Below are 18,637 nucleotides of genomic sequence, written 5' to 3' on the forward strand. Positions count from 1 at the left end.
TCAGGAGATTTAGCAACTCTCTATTGTCCATATATATTTAGAATACTGATTTTTGTCAGTTTTGAGTTTATAAATCTTGGTCCTTTGATCTCCAGTCATTTTGACAAGATGGAAAATAGCATCCTGGAGTAAATTGGAACAGTAGAGAAATATGTTTGGGATTTATATTAACAATGATTGCTGCAGGGATGAGGCCATTATGGCTCCCATCTGACAGAACAACATAATTTGATATGGAAGCTACTAGGGGATAATATTATGCATGCAAAGCTTTTGGGGAAAAAACAAAAAACAAAACAACTAACCCAAACTGTAGGTTTCTTGAATTTTGATGTTTTGGTTATGTGTGATCCTGAACTGGCATGAAAATTACTTAAGTCTTAAACTGGCAAGCTGATTGCATCCTAAAGATTTCTTAGTTGAATTAGCGAATGGCCTGGTTTGTAATAATTATTTTCTGCCTCAGAATAGGGCTGTAATGTTCCTAATTCAGTAAAGAATGCAAAACAAGGAAGAGCTAAACTACCAATAAGTGGGGAAAACCTACATTGAGGGGGGAAAAAAAAATAGTGAGCAAGAAGATTAGAAGCATAGTTCACCTAGTTTCTTGAAAAGTCTCTTGAAAGTAAAGGTATTAATGCCATCCCTCTGAAAGAATTTTACCACATTATCTCCATCTGAATATTGCTAGCAAAGCATGCTGGCTAAGTGACAGAGCCACAGTAGAAGTTATGCGAGGCAGAAATTACTTCAGTTAATATTTTTGTGGAAATGGTGTTCATTGAAACTATGTTTAAATACACATATTATGTTCATCAAGTAGTTTAAGTTGAATTGCTTCAAAAATTGTATTGAGTGCTTTAACAGTCTGTCCCTGTGGAGAAAATTGAAGACACCAGATTATAGAGTTCCTGCAGTGCTGAATATCATGTGCTGCTGAGACAGTGCTTGTTTATATCACGTAGACCATGTTTTAACACCTAAAAGTCCACAGTTTAATGGGGGTTTATGTGTGATGTACTTTAATAGGCACAAATAATGCATTGCTTTTCAGGGTATTTTAGGCACTTACTCCCACATATCTTTTAAGAGCTCTTGAATTTCCCAGGCACATTTTTGTCTTAGGCCAAATTTTTCTTCTAAAATGGTTCTGGGGATATTTTGGGGTTTTTTTCCTTATTTAAAAAGTGTTGTGCCTGATTCAAAAGAGTGTCATCAGGACAGAGAAACCAGAAATATGGTTATTGCACTTGGAGAGAATATGGATGAATTTCTTCTGCAATGTTTGAGTTTTCAGCCAGTTCAAGCTTTATTTCTGAGAGAAAGGAATGCATCTTTAAACTCGAGGTGGGGAAAGGAAAGTGCTATGCATAGGAGAAATCTAAACATTGTTCATTTATTTTTCGTTTTGGCTCTTCTATACCAGATTATTTCTAAAAGTCTTCTGCAGTTCTGTATTTTCATAGGCTTTTTCTGGCCTTGGAGCAGGAAAATGGTGAAAACCTCTGACAAGAAAATGCATCAGTGAAATCAGAGTTATGAAAAAAAAAATACTTTAAAAAAGGATGATTTTAGGTATTTTTAAAAAGGGCATTATAATATTCAAGAACGTTTGTCTGAAATGTGTATAAGGAAAGATAAATAGAGGCTGCAGTGTAGATGGTGTTAAACACATTTTTTTTTGTGTGTGTTATTTGGCTAGTTTTAAAGAAATGGTAGAAGATGGTTAGCCAGCTTCAGACCTCAAATAATTTGAACCACTCAAATGACTGTTCTTAGAGCTTGTTTTGGACTGGCAACTGTCCTTCGGTGGCTGCTGGGGATATTCACAAAGGCCAACTCACTGGAATGAGCATTTAATCTAGGCACAAATCAATCAGTCTTTATTACCTCCTCAGAAGTTCCCTCTCTGCTTCGGTTGGCATTTTCAAAATCCTTTGTGTAGCTCAGTCTAGCCCACACTCTTCTCTGTTGCTTCTTCTCATGACACAGCCCATCTAGGAACTAGGTGGCCTCCAGGAAGTTTGATGTAGGTCTGTAAATTTTCAGCCTTCTAATGTACAGCACACATTAATTCTGTAGATCCATTTCTTATTTGGACTGTGCATTTTCGTGGGTCTGAGGCAAAGCTGGGGGAGCCATTAAAAAGCTAAAATGCCTAGGCTTTTTTCTACATTAGTAGCTGCATTATGATTCTAGTATGTGTCAGTTGCACTGTTGAAACCACAGTCCTGCGCCTGCCAATTGTTTGCTCAACTGAAAAAAGATTCATTGGAACTTAAAAATGACATTCCTGCGTTCTTCTAAAAGCCTTTGTTCTTTATTCTCAATCTTTGGGCTTAAGAAAATTTCCATATTCTGTGAGTAGATTTTCTTGTTAGGTTTTAATTCTTCAAATGGAGTTTGGTATTTTTCAGGAATTGGCACTATAGTTTCCATTTTTAATGTAGTTTGCATGTATTCCTCCTTGGTTTTGCATAAGTTCCTATAGGTCTTGTTAGACGTCTAGCAAAGACAAAGTCTTGTTGAATGGTGTTAACTGAACTGGCACTTGTTTACGTGTTCAAGGAGTAGGATGTAGTCATGGTAGTTGGGTTATGGTCGGACTCTATGATCTTAAAGGTCTTTTCCAACCTTAATGATTCTGTGATTCTGCGTTCTTTCTGTTCTTGAATGGGCAAATCCTACTGAGGATCACCCATGTGTTTAAGAAGTATTTTCTTCCTCTTGCTGTGTACAGTTACCATGTGACCTTAGGATATGTGGTAACTGTCCGCAGACCTAGCTCACTATCGGCTGTCTCTGTCTCCCGTAGTGCCTGAAAGATCTTTATTTGAAGAAATGCAGTATCTATGAAATAGTTGGCCTCATGGAGAAGTACATTATGATACTTTCAAATTATTATGTCCGTGTTTGTGTTGTAGTGGTGTAAGAGAAATTGCTGTATTGTTTGTGTAGAGAGTGTTTCATAGAAAGAAATACAGGGATTTTGCTTGTTTACCCAACCTTTCTAACCTTACTGTTCTTTTCCAGAAGCAGTCAATAATATAAATGTTGTTTTCAGGCTTTAGAGGAGCATGTGGTTAGTATGCATAGAGTTGCTCAAGATCTTGGTGACTTGATTTGCTAATTTAATGAATTTCCCTACCCGTAGCTAGTATGTCCTATAAACCTCACTACATCATAAACTTAATCTCCTCGTCATTTGTTCATGCTTAGTGCTCTGCTTTTGTTGCTGCTGTTAGCCTGGTTTTCTGTGGAGAGGAGAGGCTCTGGTACCATAGTATTGTTCATCTTTCAGTGTGTTGTCCTTTCCATCTCCTCTTGCCCTGGGTAACATGAATTTGTATGCCAGTCTCAAGCAAATCTGAAAAGGATTGCAAGGAGAAGTCAAGAGAAATTCAAGCGTTGCTCCATTCCTGCGACACACACAATAGTTCATGCTTCTTCTGGCTATGTTTGTATCTTTCTGTCCTGTTATGTTACACAAATCTCCGACAGCCTTTTAAAAGGGACTTCCAGTATTCCATCTGTATGGTGACCTTAAGTGGATAAAGTCAGTGTATAAAACTGTGGAGGGAAATACTTTTTTAAACCTCCACTAAATATCACAGTAACTAAGGTTGGAAGAGACCCCAAGGATCATCAAGTCCAACCTGTTCCAACAGACCTCACAACTAGATCATGGCACCAAGTGCCATGGTACAAAATAGTTATAATTAAAGTTGCTGTACATACTTTTATCTTTAAGTGTAAAACAGTAGGCTTATTTTCTTTTTGTTTGGTTGGTTTTTTATTCTTTAACTCAGCTTTTTGCTTGACAGTCTCAAGTTACAATGTCTTGCCTGACTTTGGCCATTCTGGAAAAAAGGATAATTCTAGCATGTCTCGGACATCTGTGCAGGAAAGGCATTTAAAATCATGCTTAGGTTGTAGGTTCTAGTTTTGCACAATGAGAATTATTCTTCAACCTGATTACTCTGTCATGACTTCAAGTGCAGTAAATAGCATATGTTAAAAATATAAAGTAAATTCATGTAGCACCAAGACACCCCGTAGCATTTTTAATCTCTAAGCATTGCTTATTGACATGGGCATTCTTCACTAGAATTAGGCATTGTGCCCACCAGCTGATATACTGGGTAGGAAATGGGATGATTTTAATCACCACTGAAGAGGTGAAAAATGTTTGTTTCCTGAGTATGCCATACAGCAGGCCATATTTTTTGCTTACAAAGTAGTGTTTTCTTTACCAAATGAATATAAGATTGTTTTGCAATTTGTACTTCATTATACCATGAATTTGAATTATGTAGGCCACGACTGCTGTTACCTGGGATGAGGTGGTGTACATTCAGGGGGAGGAAAAAAATACATTCATTGTTGTTCTTCAGCTGCAGATAAAGACGACAGTTCAGAAGACATATCAGTGCCAAGCAGTCCACACACAGAAGCTATTCAGCACAGTTCTGTCAGCACTTCCAACGGCGTAAGCTCAACTTCCAAGGCAGAAGCGGTGGCCACCTCCGTTCTCACACAGATGGCAGACCAGAGCACAGAGCCCGGCCTCTCCCAGATCGTCATGGCGCCTCCCTCCCAGTCGCAGCCTTCAGGAAGTTGATTAAAAACTTGGATTGCATCGGTTTCTTAGATACACATTTGTGACTTTAAAGGGAAATCAGCAAAAGACCAGTCTCCATCTAGGAGAAATTGTAGCTTAAAATTTCTCATTTTTTAAAATCCATCTTAAATTTGGCTTTAACAATTGGCAGGTGAAGCTGAGACAGAACACCAGTTCTAGTCCCTTTGCAAAAGACTTTTTTTTTTTAATTCTTAGTTTTACTAGTTCTTTTTTGTGCTTAACGTGTAAAGTGTGTGTACAGTACAATGTGGTTATTTCATTTTTAATTGGTATTACTTGAACAAACATTGGGGTGAATTACTAAAGGTCATCCCCAAGACTGTGATAGTAATATTATGTGACATTTTTATACCAAAGTTCTGCATAGTCCCTATTGACTTTGTAACATGAACAAGGTCATAAAGCACTAGGCAAGAGAAAGACAGTAACAGTAAATTTGCTTTTAGTCTTTTTGCCTTTTTGTTGTTTTGCACATTATGAGAGGAAGAACATTGGGAGAAAACATTTGGTTGGCTTTTTAACTGTTGGGGGGTTTAATTTGTTTAATAGGGCCAGTACAGTATATAAGATACAGTACTCTTATGCACATACCTATCCTAGATGAAGAACATTACTAAATAGATTTGATTTTTTAAATTTTATTTTATTGTAAATGGATGTCAGGTGTTATGGGTTTTATTTTCCCCTCCAACAATTTAATTCTGGGGGAAGGAGAGCTTTATTTCTCCAGTCAGAATAGGATATCTCTCATTACCCTTTGTGGCTAGGCTGAAACCAGTAAGCGTATTGTTAATACAGGGTTATCAAGTATGGAATAGTTAGTATTCCAAAGTAGGGTTGATATTTTGTGGATTTTTGAGTCACAGACTAAGGAGTTTGCTCATGGGTTTGGATGCCAGAAAAGCCTAAAAACCACCTTCAGACAACTCAAACTTTTTTTCCTTTTTTTTTTTCTTTTTTTTTTTCTTTTTTTGTCATTGTCTTGTATTTGCAAGCTAACTTGTACTTAATTCTCGTGTAAGCACTGTCATCTTTTAGTAGCAAAAATTTTGATACCTTTCTTGTGGGGGGGGTGAAAAAAAGGAGAAAAAAAAAAAAAAAAGAAAAAAAGAATCAGTATCTACCGTATCTTGGAAACAATGTAATTATAATGTGGCGTGTGTGTGGTGTGTGCGTGAGAATGGTTCAGTAGTTAATGCCAGCAGTCTTTTGCTTGAATGTTTAAAGATGCCTTCAATGTGATGCTGGCTGATAGGTGATTGCAGTTTTAAAGATGTTATTTACTGTGCGAACTTGGATAACTAACATTCCATGACGTAGTTTGTTTCTGATGAGATGATTGTAGGTACACTTTTTCTCATTATCCAGTCATCTGTAGGATATTGAGTTTTTTAAATGTGCCATTATCTATTTTGATTCTGTACTCATGTTCAAAATACAGTACAATATTTTACAATAGATTAAGTTGTTTTTAAAAAAAAAAAAAAAAAAAAGTAGATGTGTGCTTTCAGGTCAGAAAACTTTGTATAATAGCAAAAACAGATGCATAGTAGCAACTGGCAGTAAAGCAGGATTCCATTATGTATATAACAAAGATTTAATGCATTTATAATGGGTTGTGTAGTTCATTTGCTTTTCCTTCTCCACACTATACTATGTGTTTTTAAGTGTCGGTGCCATCAAGTTTCTATTTGATTCAGTTTTAAATCTAACAATGTAATTTGATGCACAGGAAAAAAAAAACAAAATCATAATTTCTACAATATATATACAACCATGTTATAATTAAAACTGGACAAAGAAGTATCTAAGTCATCTATGTATCATTGCAGGGCTTTAAGCATGAAAATAATAGGGATTTTAAATATTTTGTATTTTAAAACTAAGAAAGTTGAGTTGATAACCTCATGCATTTAAAAGTCTTACTTTCCCAGGCTCAAGATAAAAAGCTGTAACAGTTATTGAACGTTTCCAGGATGGTGAAATGCAATGGACCTCTTGTGAGAAGGAAATTAATTGCAAAGGCACAAAATGTGAATTCTGCAAGAAAGCTATACAGTCACTTTTCATTGTAGTTTTGGTGGACTAGATAAGGCCTCATTGATTATACTATAATTTGCTCTCCTAAACACAAAGGCTTTTAAATCATATTTATATAAGTGGAGTTTTTTTATAACAAAACTGTCACGCTTGTAAAATAAGTCTACATAAGTGTATAGGAGACATGTAAACAGTTAATGAATTTAACAGTGGGGCTGGCAAAAGAACCATTAAAATCTGTGTTCAGCAAATAGAGCAAAGTTATTAGTCGTACTACCATGGGTTCCGGTTTGAGACGTATGTCACACTACTTCTGTACTTAGCATTTTGGGTCTTTACATTTGACATGTTTCACAAACTGTACTGTTTTAAATTTTATGTGCAGTTTGCATGAGTAAATCATCAAAGAGAATAAAATCTATCTTTAAGTTATGTTCCTATTTTAATGAAATTATAATTGTTCTAAAAGGCAGCACTGTCGTCAGACTTATTTCTTCACCCTTGAAATTATCATCATTTTTCTGGAAGTCATTAATAAGATGTCAAGGTGTGGCTGCTTCCACCCACCACACAAGGTAATGTTATGGAAAGAATGCATATGGTTCTTTAGGAAATAAGACAAATTCCATTGCTCTGCACTTGAGCTGTAGCAGCTTCTGAGAAACAAGCTTTGTATTATTGGTTCCAGGAGCCCAAGGTAATCCATAGACAAAGGAGCTCATAAACAAATGATTTCTGGTTACCCTTAGTTCCACGGGAAAAGCTCTATGTGTAATCAGAATTTCCAGCTAACTTCCATTTATTTTACCTTATTATACATGAAGCCCAGAAATAACAGCTGTAGTCGGATGACGTGCCCACAGTCGTGTTGTGAAAGGTTGAGAGAAAAGCCCCTGCCCTTATACTTCATTTTTGGAATATTAAAAATGGTTTGGGCTTATTTACGAATGTTGGAAACAAAAATGGAGTGGCACATTCTGTTCTATCAGCATTTGAAAAGCTCTTGAGCGAACCCTGAATACCGAGGCTTTAAAGGAAACCGAGGGTGAAGCTGCTGTGTACTTGACATTTATTGAATGTTTTGACCAAACGAAATTAAACTGCGCGCAACTTTGAACCCAATGTGAGAATAATGCTGAAGGCTTCTTGTTGCTTATGTTCTTTTTCTGAGTACAGGAGCTATTTATGCTTGTTACTCCAAGGGGAAACCACAAAGGCTGTATAACAGGGCAACTGGGATGGAGGGAAAACTAACCCACTTTTAATGCCTACACTGTGGAAAGACCTGGTTTACACCTATCTAATCCAAGCAAGCTTTTTCTTTTTAAAATGTTAATAGAGGCTGGGCAAAGAAAGGTATTACCCTGATGGAAGAAGATGACAGAATTGTTGGATGAGCAGTGCTTTCAGCTACCAGGACTGCAGAAGTAATTTGCTTAGAGACAGACACAAACATTTTAATTGGTCATCATAAATGATAATGAGGAGAAAACAGTGAAATTAAGTGCATCCTAATAAAGTAAGGTACGTTAAATTGCACTGAAGGAAACTTCAGCAGTGCTTCTTGACATGATTAATATACTCATGACAATGTGTCTAATGAAGGCTGTTTGCATTTATGTGCTGCCTGTTGCTTCCCTCAGCAGAGAAATTATTTGAATGTGCTCATTTGCATTGCAGAACAGCAAGTGTAAGATTGGCTTACAGTAGTCTTTACATTTATTTTTCACCATTTTATCAGCAGTAATACAGTTACGGTGTATTTAACCTGTGTCTTGTACAACACTGAGTGGGGTAGAGCCAGATAACACTATCATGAAATAGTTTGGATTTTCTGAGGTTTATATTCTTTAAGTCCCTTGTAATTTTAACTTTCCATTTCAATACCACTTTTTAATTCTTTTTTTCTTCAGAGAAATTAAGATCATGACCTTTCTCTTTCTTGACTTTCTTCCTCTTCAAAAAATATTTTTGTGTGATGAGCCCCTCAAAGTGCTTATATATTTAGAATGGAATTTCTTCTTAATGCATATTATGTTCTCCTTGGTCTTGTTAAGTCATTATAGCAAGCTTTCAAGAAGTTATTCAAGAAAGGAATTTCTATATGCTGTGTATCTTCAGCTAAAATAAATATGAGACGCTTATGAAATCCTAGCATTTACATCTTCCTAGAACAAGATCTATTACTACATAGGTCTGAAAGGGCATCCTGAATCTCCAGTATGGAAGTTTTAGTGTTACAGCAATTTCAGGAGCGCAGGCTGCATGCTGATGGTTTCATTATTCTGCAAAGTGCAACTACCTTCAAAAAGAGTTTGTAACTTCCTAGGTGTGGGGTTAGTTATCTGATGACAGGGCTGTCAACAGAATAACAGCACATGTAAATTTGATCTAATTTGTTTCAGTATTTTAAACCTTGCTCAAAGTCTCCGTCTGTCTTTATTACTGTTTTTAGAGTGATGTTTGCTGTTCTGAGCACTTCTTTTCCTGTTCAGTTTTGGGGAACAGGAGGGAGGTGACCAGAAGGTTCTTAGATTTTTTTTATTTATTTATTTTTTTAATAATAATAATAAACTACTTATAATTTAATCTGGAAATAAACACTTAAGTCTGAAAAGTGGTTTGAAATTATTATGCAAGTACCTTTATTACTGTAAATCCCTAGTTAAAGAAAGTAGTTTGAGCTCCATAGGTTGATTGAAAGGGTAACAAGCACAAAAGCTTGAAGCAGAGAAGGACTCATGCTTCTAGGAAATTTGTTTTTAATACCAGACACAGAGTAGAGAGTAGGTATTTGTAACCACTTTGGACAGCAAGTGATAGCAGTGATAGTCCATCTTACAATTAATGAGCTTAAAGGACAGTACTCTGTAGCTTAAGGAGATCTGTCAGTGCTAGACTGGGAAGATGAGCTTCAGGAATGAGTGTGCTGTCACATAGATGCCTTCAGAGGAACAGAATTACAGGTAACCAGGTTTCCCTCACCTAACTTGCCTAGGGCTAGCTTAATACATCAATGTACAAACATGAGTTATTACAATTCCATTTAATATCATCTATCCCCAGGTGAACTGAATGCAATGAATGCAAGTCTGATGGGTGTATTAAGCTACCCCTAAAACAAAAGTTAACATTTTTTTTTTTCTACTGCCTAAAAAGTCCCTGTCCTTATTTTGCTGCAAGCTAGTATTGGCATGATACATAAATAGTATTCTCCTCCCTCTAGCTGAATCACTTATTCTAGACCATTACAGAAGGCAAAAATACTGTCTTTGATGAATTGCTGGACTGATCCATTTTAAGAAACTGAATTATTCAAAAAGCCTACTAATCTGTTTATGTTTAAAAATAAAATAGGAAATTACATCCATGTCCTACATCTAGGGTCCTAATCAAGGGAAAAGGGAGATAAGTAAAAAAGAGAATGAGCCCACTGCTTCTGCAGCAAAGAAAATAAATTGCCTTTCTGAATAAATTGAGGAAATGAAATGGAGAGGGGAAAAAACAAGTCCACACCATTTGCCCACTATTCCCTCTGAACCAGAAGGTGCTGTATTTCACAACTCAATTACACCAGCCCTTTGCTTTGACACTCTGACACAGAGATGCATTCTGTGATGATCTATTTCTTCAAACTGTTTACAGTGATGTTAGAAATGTTTTGATCTCACTTGAGGTAAGTAGTATAAACATCCTGTTATTCATGACTGTGTGTTGAGCAAGATACTCTTAAAGGTGATATAACGCATAGTACAGTCATTCCAGTTGTCTATAAAATGCCAGCAAGCTTTATAGTCAGCATGGCTATGATTTCAAAAGAAGTAAAAGGCTAATATTTCAGCTTTTCTTGTTTTCAGTCCTCTCTTTCAGCAGAATTGCTTTAAAGGGATAATGATTTTTGCTGAAGAAATAGATAATCCTTGTAAATGCCACACAGATGCTGTATATTTCACTGAATGATAGGAACATTTTGAACACTTGATCACTTTTGTTGAATATTTAATGAATCTCAAGCTATTAAGTTTACAATTTATCACTTTCACATATATGTGAATGTATAAAAGATTTCTTTATGATGCTTCTGTTTACCCAAACTTTCTAGAGCTCTGATTCTAATAGGACTTAACTCTTTTTTTTCTACTACAAATTGTGCAGTGCTGTCATGAATGCTATGTAAGATGGCTGCTGGCCATAAATCTTTGAGATGCGTTTCCAGTCACCACATAACCAGAATGCTATTTCTGAGTTGTCAGCATAGTTGTCTCTGTCTCTTCTGCCTATTATATGGCACAGCGTTGGATTCCTTGGAATGTAAACATCTTACACTGGCATGGTGGCTTCTCTTCTATGGTCTCTTTAGATGCTGAATACCAGTTTGTTTTATAAACTCTGGACTTTCTTTGTTCCAAAGGTCTGGCAAAAACTCACTTTGTTTCAGGAAAGGAATACATGATCTTTACTTGTTCTTGTAATTCTGTGTCTAGTTTATATTTCATTGGACAAGAGCCCACCCCCACTGAACCCAACTGCCCTTTACAATATGCCAGGTGCCCAGACACTTTTGTTAGGGTGCATAAAATCCTGTGGGTCTTGTCAGCCTAAGAAAATCACTACTTTGGCAGAATTACATTGTTGTAAATGCAAACTTACAGAGATTATAAAGTTTTGGGTTGACGTGTCTGTTAATTTATTGCAGTCCAGCTCACGTTGCTGGAGAATGCTATTAAGCAAAACTAAATTTTTTTAAAATGCATGTGTATGGTTACAAAACCAATGCAAGAACACCTACAATTTTGCACTATTCCATTTCCTCAAATATTTTGCTTAAACAAAAGCAGCTTTCCTTCAATGACAATTTCAAAGGGAATTGTGCCTGTTTTATGAAGGGGTGAAGATTAGTTTTACCTTAGTGAAGTTAGATTCCTTCTATAATGAGGCTTTCCCAAGCAACTTGCAAGAGTAGAATCCAATTTAGCCTGCTGTTAATCACCATAAATGGTTCTGTCAGTAAATATAATTTAGTCAAAGAAAATCTGAGTGATTTGTAGACTTTCTGTGCATTGTGAGCCAGCAATTATCTCCCATTTTTCCGTATAACTCAATATTGCATTTCTTCCTACAGCCTGAAGTTACTCCTCCGAAGTCACTGTCAACCTAGAACCACACCATAGTATAGCCTAAGCAGGGAAGCTTTTTTTCTTTAATATTTTCTCAGTATTGCTCTTCAAGTGCTCAGAAATTAATGATGCTTGTGTTCATGGCTTATTCAAATACTGCTGTAAGCCTCCACCCTCAAAGATTTTGATAATTGATCTACCAATAGCTGTTCAGCCCATCTGCAGCTAGCAGCAATTACCTCTGCTGTTGCCAGTCAAGTTTTAGATCTGTGAAGAGCAACAGACTTTGGTGTGAAAGCTATACTTCAGATACATTGACTATATATTAAAAAAAGAAAACCAGTTGAAAGTGAAGTGTTTCTGAAACAATGGTATGCAGTTTTGTATTACACAAAAAAACCCTTAGTTGCTGTTCAAAGAACATACTTGAAATATATTTTGGCTTCTGACTGCTGAATTTTGCTGTGATGAACTGCTAATCAGACTGATATATCCTCAGCACAGCAGTATTTATGATGATCTGATGGCAAAAACATCCTCATAATGATGTGTATATTTGCATACATGCAAAACTAAGTACATTTATTGAAGGTGTTTTGACTTTCTGTAATTAAGAGTTAACAGTGCTCTAGTCTCTTTTAAGGGACAGAGTAATAGTTCACTTCTCAGTCTCCCATTTTACTGCAGAGTAAGGGACACCCTCTTGCATGGTTTTAGTCCAACACTGAGAGGCTTATGAACATTAAAGAAGCTACCTATGTGTCACCCTGAGATATGCCCAGTAGAACTTCACTGGGTACAGCATCTAGGTATGATACATTGTATTCTGCAAAGATTAGCAGTGGAAATGTCATCTCATAAACCAATGCAAAGTATAATATTAATAAGGGAATATTATGAAATTAGTATTTAATAACAGTCAATTTGTAACACCTCTGTTTCTAAAACAGGAATTTTTTGTGTTGCAATGTGAATTAATAACACAGGAAACACTGTGCACAGTTGCTGGAACAAGGCATTTCTGGCAGATTTCCATGGCATGCTTGAAGTCTGTGAAGAGGGCTATTTAAAAATGTGGAAAAGACACTTGGTAAGTGCTGACTCCAGCTCAAACGCCAACCTTATGGAGCAGAGGGTTGCAAAGTCAAAAGCTATAGCTAAATAAAGGGGATTTATAAATTTGGAAGTGCAAGTGTCTCAGTTTAGTGATGTCTTGCTTATACAATGGACAATCAATTATTCATTGAATGAGTTAAGCAATTCCATTTCCCACTGTTTCCTAAGGTCTGTAACAAGTAATTGGAAACCTGGGAGTTTCTAATTTCCCAGGAACAAAATGCCATCTAGTGGCAACTGCTGCTTATTTTGAGCAAATAAGGGTTTTTTTATATTGTCAAAGATTTCACAACTGTTTTTCCTGTAACACTGCATTTTATAGCACATTAAGCTCTTGAGAGAAGACAAAAGATTGGGCGAAGGTCCAGCTTTCCCAAATCTGTGCCCACAGGGGCTGGGATGCCACAGAGCTGCTGCCTGGCAGCTTGGGAACAACCTCTCTTCAGCTGCCAGCCTTGATAGTAAAGCTTTTCCAGCTCTACCACCTGGTTGAGATCACTGATCTACTCACACCACACACAGGAATCTTCTCTGCTGTCCTCCAGCAATAATGCCAGGCTCAGACACTCCCTCCAACCAGACACTTGAACAGCTACATCTTTGTGGGTGAACTCCATTTGGGTCCCCACATTCTTCCTGGCAGCATCTTTTACCTATGTGGACACCATGCTGGGTCTTCTTCTGGGAAGGAACCTGTTACAATCAACTGATCTCATGAAGTCAATGAAGATGGCATGACATCAGTTCGCTGGCCTGTGAAGGACTTTGTGGATAGATAAAGAAATCCTGCATTATGTTTCTTGATTGTATGATATTTGCAGTAAACTGCAGCAGATTAGAGAGTCTGGTAAACAAGGGCGCTCACAGCAGAGCTCACCAACGGGGTCCTTTTGAGAGTTCACAGTGCTGTGGGCTTACCACCTTTGCTGGCACCTGTCACACCCATCTGGTCCTCTAGGATGCTGCTCATTTTCTCCCTAGGGCATGGCACTGGACATTGGGCAACAGCCAGTGCAGCTGCAAAGAAAGAGAGAAAAAATGGAACTAGAGTAACACTGGTTTAGGTTGGAGTAAATTGTCATGAAAGCTCATTTTGACAGGGGGAACAGGAAGAGTTTGGGGAATGTTGACAAATGCAGTCTGAAAAGCATCAAGAAATGTCATCTTTGTCACAGCTGAAAATACATGAGGAAATCCCTAGACCTGGGACAGCTTCTTAAAGCTAAACCAGTGGCTTTCTCTGAGCAACAACTGCAGTCCTGCAGGTGTTGTGGCTACATCTCATCTCAGTGACATGTTTTCAGAGCAGCAGGATGCTCTGAAGAGGATATTATTCTTCACAGGTAGAAGGAAGGTGTTCTGTTGTGCACACAGGAAAGAAATCTTAAGAACTAATGGTCACACATTCAAACCTTGAACTAAAGAGGAAAAAATAGTGAAGACAATCTGTTTCATAATGATCCATCTGAACTTCGCATCTGTTTTCTGAAGCTATCAAGCTAAATACAAATGTAGGTGAATCAGTATATGGTGCCTACGTGATGTTTTTCATTCCTTCCATTCCAAAGAACTGGACAAAAGACAGGCAATATTACCTTTAATGTTTATGTTTCTCATATATGGGTGATGATTAGACTCTATAAAGAAAAGATCAATTTTAATGCATTAATGCTGTTGATTTTGTCACTCCTGGAGAATAAACATTGCATTTTTCTTGTCCAGTGTTAAAACACTTTGGGACACGTTCTTCTTAAACATATATCCATCTGGGAGCAGAATGAAGACAAGTTTTCCTTTGGTGGACTGAAGAACCTGGTTTGTAACAGTAAGAGACCAACTGGTAGTTGAAACTTTGCAGCAACCCACAGTAAACTGCTGAGGGCCTGGGTCCCCCTCCTCATGCAACACTGCACAGTGTTACCCCAAGAGCTTTGCTTGGTGGTACCTTTTCAATACATATTTCCTTGACTTACTGGGGTTTAACAAATAATGTGTTACCAAAAAAAAAAAAAAGCAGCCTTTTGGAAATGCCCCCCCTTGACAGTGACTTGTTGCTGCAGAGGAACACTGAGTTCTGAAGTTGTTGTATTTGCACAGGCTGACAGCACTGGTATGACATCTCTGCTGTGGGCAGAAAACGACTAGGTACTGAGTTTTAGAATGACTAAACTAGGAATTAGTTTTCTGTGTATCTGTGTGGTAGGGAATTATGGGAATTTACAACTGAAAACATGAGGTTGTCCAGATCCAAAGTTGTGCTGTGATGTGCAAGTCAGATTTGCAGGCCAGGTGTTGTGATCTCTCATTTTGTTTAAAACAAAACTACTGCATGCACAGATGAAAAGTCACCAAGTCTTAGTAATTGTCTCTGGCATTGCCAATTTAGGACCTGGAGATCTGCTAATTTGGTATTGCTTTGTTGAGAGGCTCTCCACATGTCTTGGTTAACAATAAGCAAAATGTGCACAACCATGGGTTGCAACTATTTTGTTATTGAAGAAAGGGAAAATAACATTTTTTTCCTTTTATTTTTTTTGCCTTTGTCCCCCCTTTTCCTCTCCCTGAAAACAAACAAACAAAAATCAGTAACATCAGCTACAGAAAAAAGGAAAAGTCTCTCTGTGTGGCCCACATATGGGGGTTTTTTTGGCACAGATATAAGGGTTAGGAAGGAATAGGGTAATTTTGTCCTTTCATAAAGAGTCTTAGTGTTGGAAGACTCACTAAACTATTGTGAGACTGGCAGATCAACTAATAAATAGTGAAAATCTCACTCTTAATTAAATCTATTACTTGCAGGATTGGTTTGCCTCATCTCCAGGAGCTCTTGATTTGAACAGCTTGTTTAACAGCAAAAGCTACTGATCTTTTCAATAATACTTTAGAATCATTAAAATAAAAAGCTTTAATCTCCTTCAGCCCTTTGAAGTTGCTTTGGTTAATGTCATCTCAACTGTGATCCTGAAGAGGTAATGCTGGTCTTGAAAGATACTTCCAAAGTTACGCTGTGCTGCATTTTGCACTCTGCTGCTGTTGCCTGCCCGTTTGCACAGTTAGCTGTGGGAAGTGCAGTAAAGCAGAAAGTTACTGCTGGTGCATCTGTCTGCTTGCTTGTTTGGGATGATTTTATATTCTCCTTCAAAAGTCTCCTAGACACTTGCTGAACTGCAAATCATTTATCTAGTGCTATCTCAATATTTTGAGACGTGGACTTGGAAGCATCTTCAGGTCATTAAAGTTTATTCTACAAAGGCACTTGATAGCTAGACTGTGTATTTCTGTACAGCAGGAAATTCTCAGAGCATTTCCAAAGTTCATTTCCTAGGCATATAGTCCATTTTGTAAACTATCACATAAAATTCAATTTAAAATTTAATGTTGGTTCCCTTCCCAGGGCCATACACACTTGAGCTTTAAAATACTCTCCAATATTTCCTGTGGTAAGAAACTTCGATTTTTTTCAGAAGAATACTAAGCATGCTAGAAGATGCAACTCTGAGAAGTAAGTTACATGGGAGAACTAATATTCTCATTAAAAAAACATTATGTTTGACTTGCTTCAGTAACACGTGCATTGGCTTCTCTAAGAATGCAGAAATCACTTTGGAGGTTCTGCTATTAGAAAATCAAATAACTGCACTAAGAGAAGGCAGGTTCTATGTAGCACTTCAGAACTGCAGGTTTCAGTTGCATATGAGAAGGTTTATTTCCTTTGGCAATTCTTCACAGTCACCCAGAGGATCTAGAAGTCTCAGTGAAGCGCATGAAGAGCTACCACCAATTCTGTGGCAAAGTTTATAGATTCAAGTAGAAGATCATCTGCTCAGAGTTAAAGACACTTTGAATAGAAGTGTCTTGTAGATTATTTTGGAGTTGATGCCTAGCTTTTTCTTAATTTTCAGTGCTTATATATGAAATTATACTCGTAACAGTTTATTCCTAGGACTATTTTGCCAATGGGTTGCCTTCTGTCTTTAGACTTGCAATTACCTTTTTTTTTTTCCCCAAATACATAGAAGCACTACTTCAACTAATGCCTTGATATGTATTTCTAAGCATGGCATAAAAAGGAAATATTATAAAAGTTAAAAAGAAGCTATAAGCTGCATTTTTACAGCCAGTATAAACACACTTGGGTGTTTTATAGCCATCAGTATTATCTCCTTTGACACTTGAGGCTTGTCCCTAGGAGACAGAAAGCAGAAACTTCCTGGAATTTCTTTAATTAGCCTGTTCGTTTCACTTAATAAAACAAGCAATCAGAAACATATTGTGTTTCATACACAGGACTCCTAAAAATGTAACTTAGAGCATGTAGCTCTCACATCTGAGCAAAAGTGCAAGCAATATTGACATCTCCTAGTATTTTAATAACTGATACTGCATTAGAAGTCTGTGCTGATGGGATATGCTACTAAATGTGCACATGAGTAATAAGAAAACTCATAAAGAGTCTGGTGGTAAAGTATATTCAGACCAGCTGCAAATAAAAACAACATTTGGCAGTTATAAATACTTGAATCACTCACCTGTTTTGATATTGCTCACTCTAAACATCACCTGGAACCTGTTCCAAGAGGAAAACCAAGAGTGTCAGTAAAAATCCTCACACACTGAGCAACCACAATCCACAGTGAGAATGATGGGGTGACTAGCACCATGTTTGTGTGCTTGCACCCTCAGGAAGCTCACACCCTAAAGGAATGCAAGTGTCTGTTTTTGTCAAATCTAGCACTTGATGTGACAATGATTACAAAAGAAACGTGGATAGCTCTGGATTTTCCCTCTCCATACACCACACTTAATTTTCTAATCCTTTTCCAGCTTCTGTTCTTAGGAAGACCAGTCTTTCCTCAGCACAGCTGCAGTGCTGGAAGTACCTGTAAATTTGTGCTTGAAAGTATCTAGAGGACTTCACAAATTTTTATTAAATAATAAGGTAAAGGTGAAAGTCTGGAATAAGGTAGGTCTTGACTATATCAAGATGTGGCAGGTTACCTGTCAGAGAACCTGAAAGTAGCCACTTCATTCAGAGGAAAAGAAGGCGTACTTCAGATGTACCTAGTCCAGGTTGTACTGTTCTCCAGCCTACTTGTGTCAGCAGTGTTAGAGCAGTGATGTTACTGAGGGGGAAAAGGTGGGTGATGTTGTTGGAAAGTGCTGCTGGTTTTACCTGTTGCATGGGGAAATATGGCTATAAATAGTAATTCTGGTGCAATCTTTCTTTTTAATGGAAATTACATCAAAGATTAAGATGACATGATTTTGCCCAGATACACACATAGCATCTACTATATCTTATTTATAGTACCTGTTCATGATGTAAGTATCATATTTACACACATCATGGAAATACATTAACTGGGAGCCATAAATTAAAAGTCCTTAAGAATTATTTTAGAAAGGACTCAGGAAACGTAGGCAAAAGGGAGCCTTTTCTTTGATGCAGTTTCATTCAAAATTGGCATAATACCTCAAAACATCAATCTAAACACAGCAAAATTTTTAGATGTTAAGCAAACAGCTTTAGTTTTGTTTTAAAATTAAGATTGTGCTCCTGTGCTGCTTTGATTCACTTCTAATGTAACCAGAAAAAAAAAAAAAACAACAAAACTCTCCAAAGGTTTTCATTGTCACTTATGTCTGTCAAACATGTTTTCATGACCCAGATAGTCAAAAGCAGACATGTTAAGCCCAGTTTTCATTTCAGTGATGTACATTA

At 37.1% G+C, this 18,637-nt stretch overlaps 1 protein-coding gene across 3 annotated transcripts in view; it reads left to right on the forward strand.

Annotated features, from left to right (window-relative positions):
• ATF2 (activating transcription factor 2) overlaps window positions 1-5,313 on the forward strand; it is a 40,218-nt gene extending 34,905 nt beyond the window's left edge. For all 3 annotated transcript variants that reach the window (XM_009906645.2, XM_054174280.1, XM_054174269.1), the window contains one exon: window positions 4,395-5,313. In XM_009906645.2, the coding sequence (XP_009904947.1) occupies window positions 4,395-4,621 (227 nt within the window). In that variant the 3' untranslated portion in view covers window positions 4,622-5,313. The remainder of the gene's footprint in view (window positions 1-4,394) is intronic.
• Window positions 5,314-18,637: the final 13,324 nt, after the last annotated feature.

The sequence above is a fragment of the Dryobates pubescens genome, chromosome 2 (genome assembly GCF_014839835.1).
Source record: "Dryobates pubescens isolate bDryPub1 chromosome 2, bDryPub1.pri, whole genome shotgun sequence".
In the NCBI taxonomy this organism is placed as follows: domain Eukaryota; kingdom Metazoa; phylum Chordata; class Aves; order Piciformes; family Picidae; genus Dryobates; species Dryobates pubescens.